Here is a 7,154-nt window from a genome sequence, read left to right as displayed (position 1 = left end):
CGCGTCCCTGTAGGGCGGCCTGCCCCACTCGACCTCTGCAGGCGTGCACAGGCAATCCGTCCGAAAAATCACTCAATGAAAATGGGGGTGGAGCTGAACATTGCTGGAAAGTAACAGGTTGGATCTGAGTAATGCAGCATTTTAACAATATACTTCATCATTAATGCTGAACAAAAATGTTTAATAACTGGTTGGTCCAACCATACATTCATCACTTCAACAATGATGGCACATAGTTCAAAAATAAAAATGAAGACTTCTGCCAGAAACAGGCCTTGAAGGAAAGAAAACAACAATCATAGTAGGCATTAAAGCAGTTTTTCAAATAGAAATAGTAATACTGAACCAAAGTGTGTGCTGAATTTATACTTAACAAAACTGGTTAATGGACTGAATAAACCTGTAAACTAGTTAGATCTAACCACCTTCCGTGCCCTTGCAAATGGGATCACATAGTTTAAAACTAAAATACAAAATTTAAAACTAGTTGGATTTAGTCTTAATAAGAGTTATCATAAAAACAATTAAAAAAACAACATTCAAAATTCTCATATGAAGTAACTTAATACATAAAAGAAATAAAGTTAGAGACATTGAGTCAAAATAATATGCTAGTGGAAACTTAGTTAAATGTTTAAGAAAAATAAAAAAAATAAAAAGGCTAATCAGTCTGAATGTCCGATATATCTTCTTCATCATCATCATCATCGTCATCATCATCGTCATCATCTTCATTAGCAGAACTATCTATTGGTATAGGAGATTGCAGCTCACCATAATCCATTTCTTCCTCGTATTCATAGTCTACCTCATATTCGTCGTCTTCATCATGGAATTGTTCCCTGGAATCCTTCCTATGAGATGACTTCTTCTCCCTATGAGATGACTCCTTCTCCTTCTCCCTATGAGACGACTCCTTCTCCTTCTCCCTATGAGATGACTCCTTCTCCCTATGAGATGACTCCTTCTCATTCCTCTTGTCCCTTATTACGTCTAGACCAGATTCTCTGGTTCCAGCTTCATCTCGTTTTGGCTTCTTTGCTGAAGTAAAAGGAGTAGATGAAGCACTTAAAGATGCATGCTTATCTCCTCCCAATATTTCCTGCAAAAAATAAAAAGGAAGGGAATAATTTTGGGATCAACAAAGTGAAATATTGCTGTCTGAACACACAAATATCAGATACACATCACTATTGCATAAACACTCACCGAAATGGGCCTAGGCCTTTTCCCTCCTGTTACAGGTCTATCACCCTCCTCTCTCTTTGACTTCAAAACATTCTTCTTTGGCATACTCTTCTTAATCGGAGAAAAAGCAGGGGATGAATAGCTTGCAGGCTGGAACGGTTTTCTATTAAATTTGGTGGGAGTGATGTTCTTCTTAGGAGAATTACGATCCAAACTGATCTTTTGTTTGGGATGGCGTTGGATTACTTGCTGACTAACACCCTTAGATTCTCTACGAAGTTTTGAGGCCTTTTTCTTTTCCTTATTTTTCTTCCCTGGATTAGCCACCTTTCGTGGTTTGTTAGGATCTCTTGTAAATTTTTTCAGTGGTTTACGCACAGCTATATCTTCAGAGTCCCCAAGAGCCTTCTGCTTGTTCCAAAGTTTTCGCCTCTCACAATAGCATTTGGCATTAATTAATTTGTTCAGTAGCTTTCTTGTAATTTTTTGGCCTTTAAATTTATGCTGAATATATGCTGAAGAAACACAAAACCTCAGTAACAACTCCAATAAAACAGAAGAAAAGAAGATAATTTCAGCCACTTACCATGTAAGTTGACTTTTATTTTTTTATCCATTTTAGTTGATCCTTTGGTCCTCCCATTAGCAGTCATCATGGCCATTTCAGTAGGGTCATAAATGGCATCCATAATGAAATTTACATATTCTTTAGGAGTCTCATCATCAAGATTTTTTAGAAGAGTTTTGTCAGTTAAAGAAATCATGATGGAACTACCAACAAATAGAGGAACCTTCTGCAAAGGAAAAGGAAGAACTTTGTTTTCAGTTTATCTACTATCAGTACTTTAACTTTGAATAAATAATACTTAGAAAGCTTACCGTATCTCCATTCCTATTCCCACTAAACTCCATTGAATCATTATTGAAAAGAATACCAGAAATGTCCTGTTAAAATAATAAGCATTAAAATCATACAACCTTCAAAATATTTACTGCACTATCTAAATTGTTGGGAAAGCAGGTTAAACCAAAGACTACTTTTAAGCATACCTTATTGGTCTTGAAAACAGTTCCACAATCATGCTTGGAGGCAGCGAGCACAAGGTTATTGAATCCAGAAAAGAGCCCTGTAAACCAATTTGAAACACGAGATAAAATTTTTAAGTCAGTGCATGGTAAAAGAAATGATCAGAATCAAATCAAATTCAACTGATACTGACCTTGGCATCGATCACATCCACAGAAAATAAGAACTGGATCAGTTTGGTTGATCTTGTCACATCTCTCCATAGTGCTCCCCACTGTGCTAGCTGCGACAGTGCTATGATTGGGAGCAGGGACACTGCCATGATCAGGAGCAGCGACACTGTCAGTGCCTTCTTTACTTCCATCATCATCTTTGTGACGACCATTGTCGTCATCATTACGGTCTTCTATCATTTCACTCTCAGATAGAGGGACAGTATCATCCATCTTATCAGCGTCGTCTTCATCATTGATATTTTTCAAGCCAGCAACAGTATTATTCACTGTGCTGACAACATCAATACGCAACGCATTCTCTTTCTTCTTGCTCTCTGCTAAAGATTTTTTGACATTGCTTGTCTCCGGGTCTGGACCGTTTCCAAGAAGATCGTCCACCTCAGCCGTAGTCATCTTAGTCAGGTCATAACGAACAGGTGAGTTCGGTTTGTTGGTTCTTGCACGGAGTTGTGGTTTATTTGAATCAGAGGTTGGATTAGTTTTGCCTTTGCCTACCTTCTTCTTGTGATCAAGGTTGTCAATCCCACCTTTACTGGCCCTCATGATTGGAGCTACAAAAAGAAAAACATAGTCAATAAGAAAGAAAAGACACATGAAATGATTGAGGCTCTTGTTAGATTAAGAAAGGCATGTCCAATGTTGAAGTTAGCACTTCAGTGAGGGCAAAGGTCCTCATAAGCTGATTATCATTTCAAACAGGGAATAACTCAGCCTACATTTAATACTGGTGTGAAAGAAGTAGCATTGACACACGTGTATCGTGACGAAGACAAGCTTATTGGAAATCTAACCTCTACTGGCCGCACAGATGAAAAAGACTTCTATTTCATGAAAAACAATTATCCCGAACGAAAAAAGTAAAGTTTTGTTGCCGGCCAATGCTCACCTCCCAAACTTTTCTAGTGGCGAGAGCGAATTCATCAGCAAATATAACATGAGGCATTTTATCTTACCTATATTTTCGTCGAAATCTAGTTTCCTCGATATTTGATCTCTAGTTATCATCCTACTACCTAAAAAGTTTCACGATCACTGGTTTCTAGCTTTAACCATACAAGAAGACAAGGATTGGACGAGCACTTTCGCCTTTGGGCCGCAAGAGACCGTTACAACAAGAACATCGAACAAGATGTGTGCCTCGGATACAGGTGAGCCACCGGACAGTCAACTGTTTGTTGTGCCAACTGTAAAAAAAAAAACTACACGTAATAGATCATTTTGTTCGTTACGACGTACTATTGGAATAATTTCACAAAAGTTTTTCACTTCTAACATATTAGATAGTTTTAGTGGAAACTGCATCAGTAAGTTAAGAGTCACCTTGAATAAAACCAAAATAGACAGCTCGGGCGGCAGAACTGAGTACGCAAGGCCGCACCTCAGGTTAGCAGCATCATAAAGAGAAAATAGTTTTCTTTACCATAAAATTTGTAAATCTAGTCCAATGTGCCACTTTATTACTTTACAAATTTTCTAAAAACTATAAGATTTGATCGTGTGAGTTTTAGTCGCGGTTCCTTCAGAAATCAAATGTATGCCTTGAGTAAAGGGAATCTTTGTTCGAAAGCTGAGAACATCCGGGCAGCCTGGCTGTTTGGATGACATGCATATCAAAACAAATATCTGATTTACTGTACTGACAGGTGCTGACTGCTGACAGGTGCTGAATTGGTTGTGCCTAGGCCTTCATTTGCTTTACATCAAACTCCCTCTCAGATGAAATGTCCAAAAGAAAAAGGAGTGCCAGTGGTTCATCGGAAAGTATTCTTGATGAAAATGATATAAGCCTGCTGAATGAGTCATTTGAAGATGATATTCACAATCAAACAAATGAAGGCATGTTTTAAAATGTAAGAATATAACTGCTTGTTGCCATGAACTTAAAAAGGTATTTAATTCATGTGTTTGTTTCAGGTTCAGATGTTTTGAGTGACGATAGTAGTAGTGATGTCGAGCCTGCTGGGACAGACTCAGAGAACAGCGTGAGAAGCTCTGCAACTGATGGTATTCCAACTATAATTAACTGTTAACAAAAAGGAATGTCTTCGTCTTCCCCCACTGACGTACTAAAGTAGTGCTTTTTAATCACAGGTGTTAGTGAAAATGATAATGACACTGCCTCAGATAGCGGTAAGGGTAATAATTAACTATTTGTTTACCGTAATTTGAACTTGGTCCTGTTGCTGTTTTATTTCTTTTCATAAGAAATGCCTTCAACTATTTTCAGATACCAAATGTCTTCAAAGACAGGACAGCAATATACTGCCTCCCAGTCAAAGCTTTATTTTTTCTGATGGAGGTGCAGCAAAATATAATACCATGATCAAATTATGTTTCTAAGTCCTTCTCATCTCTTACGACATTTGTTGTATGTCTCTTTTCAGAAACCTCACAATCTGTTCCTACCGTAGAAGAAGACACTAAGGAAAATGATTTTGGTAGGCTTTGGTCTGTTAATTCATAAACTTTCTTTTCGTGCCATGCGTTCTCCTGACAATATATGTAGCATACAGAATAGCGTCTGAGTTTTAGAAAATGGTTGCTTGTTGAACAGTCCTTTACACTTATGCTATTAGTTACATGAATGTAATATTTTTAATATCATCAATAAAAGCAGAACAGAGAAAGCAAAGAGACTGGAGATTGCTTTCCATAGCATTATTTATAGATTGACTTAACTAAACTTTATAGCTGCTAAATTTTAGGTCTGGTTCTCTTTATACTTAAATCTTCTGTCAATAATTGTAAGAAAACTTGTGCATAGTACACTGGATACTTGTGTTCTGTTAGAATTAAACTTTAAAATTTCTATAAACTTAAATCAAATACACTACAATGTTTTTTCTACTTACAGCCTGTCAAGCTGAGGACGACTGTATTCTTTGGAATGATGAAGATGAAGATGTCATTACTTCTAACATTTGTAAGTTTTTGAATGTAATGTTTTACAAATGTCTTATTTATTTATTTTTTACAAATTCCTGACAGTATGTTTTTTATTATTGTATTTGTTTTCTTTACTAAAGGGAAAAATTGTGATGATGACCAGCTTTCAGATGATGACTGTCAAGAGTGCAAATTTTCATATGAAGATGATAATCCTATTTATAAAGGAGCACCTTTGAAAGTTAGTGAGAGCATGACAGCCATCTTAACTTATATTACAAAACATGAGTTAGATGGACGGGCAATAGTTGATTTACTAAACTTGATCAACCTGCATTGTATAGAGGAGGACAACGAGATGAAAACCTCTCTCTACTTATTTAAGAAATACTTTGAAGGATTGAACAGCCCGGTAATATATCATTACTTCTGCTCTTGCTGTTTTACAGAACTTTCCAAGAATAATCTGATATGTCCAAACTTAAAATTGCACCCTGGAAATAAAGGTACCAGTATTTTTGTTGAAGTTCCACTAGAACGGCAGCTTCAAAGGTTGTTTTCTCAGGAAGAATTTTTTAAAAATTTATCATACAAAAATAATAGAAAAAAAATTAATGAAAATAATCTGGAAGACATCTATGATGGACAGCTTTATAAGGAACTTGTGCAGGAAGGATTTTTAAATGCATCAAATCCTTTGAATTTCTCAATGATGCTCAATGCTGATGGCGTGCCTGTTTTTAAATCTTCTAAAAAATCATTATGGCCCTTCTTCTTCAGCATCCTAGAACTTCCTCCCCACTTACGTTTCAAGAAAGAGTTCACTTTGATTGGAGGCCTTTGGTTTGGGGGCAAACCAATGGTAAATATTATACTTGGTAAATTGCTACCATCTTTGAAAACAATTCGGACAGGTTTTAAAGTTCAACCATTTGGTACCAACAAAACAGAAATTGCTAAGGGTGTAGTCCTTGCAGCTACAGCAGATTTGCCTGCAAAAGCCATGCTTCTCGGAATGCAAGGACATTCAGGTGCCTTCAGTTGTCATGTCTGTAAGATCAAAGGTGAAAGTGTGAAAATTGAAAAACCAAAGAAGAAAGGCAAGAAAGGAAAGACAAAAAAAGGAGCACAAGCAGCAGATGGAGAAAACTTGGAAGAAAAACAAAGTAAAGAAAGTTCTGTATGGGTCTTCCGTTATGAAAAAGAAAGAGATCTAAGGCGACATAAGGAAACTGTAGACCATGGTAAAGAGGTTCAAGATATAATAAATAAGACAGGTAATGAAAAATCTCATGTACTAGGTGTAAAGTTTCCGAGTGTCCTCTTCAAGATTATGTATGACACAATTAGAGGATTTGGGATTGATGATCTACATACCATCTACTTGGGCAATATCAAAACTCTTGTTAAATTATGGTTTGACTCTAATACAGCGGTGAACCATTTTCAATTAGGAAATATTTACCGGTTGTTGATAGTCGATTGGCTGCTATTAAACCTCCTAATTTTTTGGAGCGCGGTATCCGAGGTATTGATGAAGAATTTTCCTACTGGAATGGAAATGAATGCAAGACTTGGGCCCATTTCACTTCCATTCCTATTTTGAATGGAATTTTACCAAACAGGCTGCTTGAGCACTATGTTGACTTTATAACATGTATGCAGTTACTTTTATCATCTTCTGTATCGCCTGAAGAGGTACTTTCCTGTGCAAAGAAACTCGAAGAGTACGTCAAGAATTTTGAAAATATTTATGGTTCAAGACACATGACAATGGTGATTCATTTATTGCTTCATCTTAGTTATGTTGTTACCAA

The 7,154-nt window shown here is 36.7% G+C and overlaps 2 protein-coding genes across 2 annotated transcripts; one reads left to right on the top strand and one right to left on the bottom strand.

The window, feature by feature from the left end:
- Nucleotides 1-1,095: 1,095 nt before the first annotated feature.
- On the bottom strand, nucleotides 1,096-1,952 carry LOC113212727 (uncharacterized). Its single transcript, XM_052272314.1, has 2 exons — nucleotides 1,775-1,952; nucleotides 1,096-1,703 (listed from the first exon to the last, which is right to left on the bottom strand). The coding sequence occupies exons 1-2, from the start codon at nucleotides 1,950-1,952 to the stop codon at nucleotides 1,177-1,179; spliced, it is 705 nt and encodes a 234-aa protein (XP_052128274.1). The 3' UTR covers nucleotides 1,096-1,176.
- A 771-nt stretch (nucleotides 1,953-2,723) lies between these two features.
- Nucleotides 2,724-6,943, top strand: LOC127750497 (uncharacterized). Its single transcript, XM_052272313.1, has 8 exons — nucleotides 2,724-2,867; nucleotides 3,495-3,599; nucleotides 4,095-4,455; nucleotides 4,543-4,581; nucleotides 4,679-4,750; nucleotides 4,836-4,889; nucleotides 5,306-5,374; nucleotides 5,478-6,943. The coding sequence occupies exons 3-8, from the start codon at nucleotides 4,326-4,328 to the stop codon at nucleotides 6,941-6,943; spliced, it is 1,830 nt and encodes a 609-aa protein (XP_052128273.1). The 5' UTR covers nucleotides 2,724-2,867; nucleotides 3,495-3,599; nucleotides 4,095-4,325.
- The last annotated feature ends 211 nt before the right edge of the window (nucleotides 6,944-7,154 follow it).

The sequence above is a fragment of the Frankliniella occidentalis genome, unplaced genomic scaffold (genome assembly GCF_000697945.3).
Source record: "Frankliniella occidentalis isolate FOCC.00 unplaced genomic scaffold, Focc_3.1 Scaffold199, whole genome shotgun sequence".
Lineage (NCBI taxonomy): Eukaryota > Metazoa > Arthropoda > Insecta > Thysanoptera > Thripidae > Frankliniella > Frankliniella occidentalis.
This window is presented reverse-complemented; position numbering and strand designations above follow the sequence as displayed.

What these genes read in the sequence shown, in the direction of transcription:
- LOC113212727 (XM_052272314.1), bottom strand. Translation starts at nt 1,952, where the DNA reads ATGATTTCTTTAACTGACAAAACTCTTCTAAAAAATCTTGATGATGAG. An exon ending in AATAAAAGTCAACTTACATG is followed by an intron (nt 1,704 to 1,774) that starts GTAAGTGGCTGA and finishes GTGTTTCTTCAG; the next exon opens with CATATATTCAGCATAAATTT.
- LOC127750497 (XM_052272313.1), top strand. Translation starts at nt 4,326, where the DNA reads ATGAACTTAAAAAGGTATTTAATTCATGTGTTTGTTTCAGGTTCAGAT. An exon ending in TGACACTGCCTCAGATAGCG is followed by an intron (nt 4,582 to 4,678) that starts GTAAGGGTAATA and finishes AACTATTTTCAG; the next exon opens with ATACCAAATGTCTTCAAAGA. An exon ending in CTTTATTTTTTCTGATGGAG is followed by an intron (nt 4,751 to 4,835) that starts GTGCAGCAAAAT and finishes GTCTCTTTTCAG; the next exon opens with AAACCTCACAATCTGTTCCT.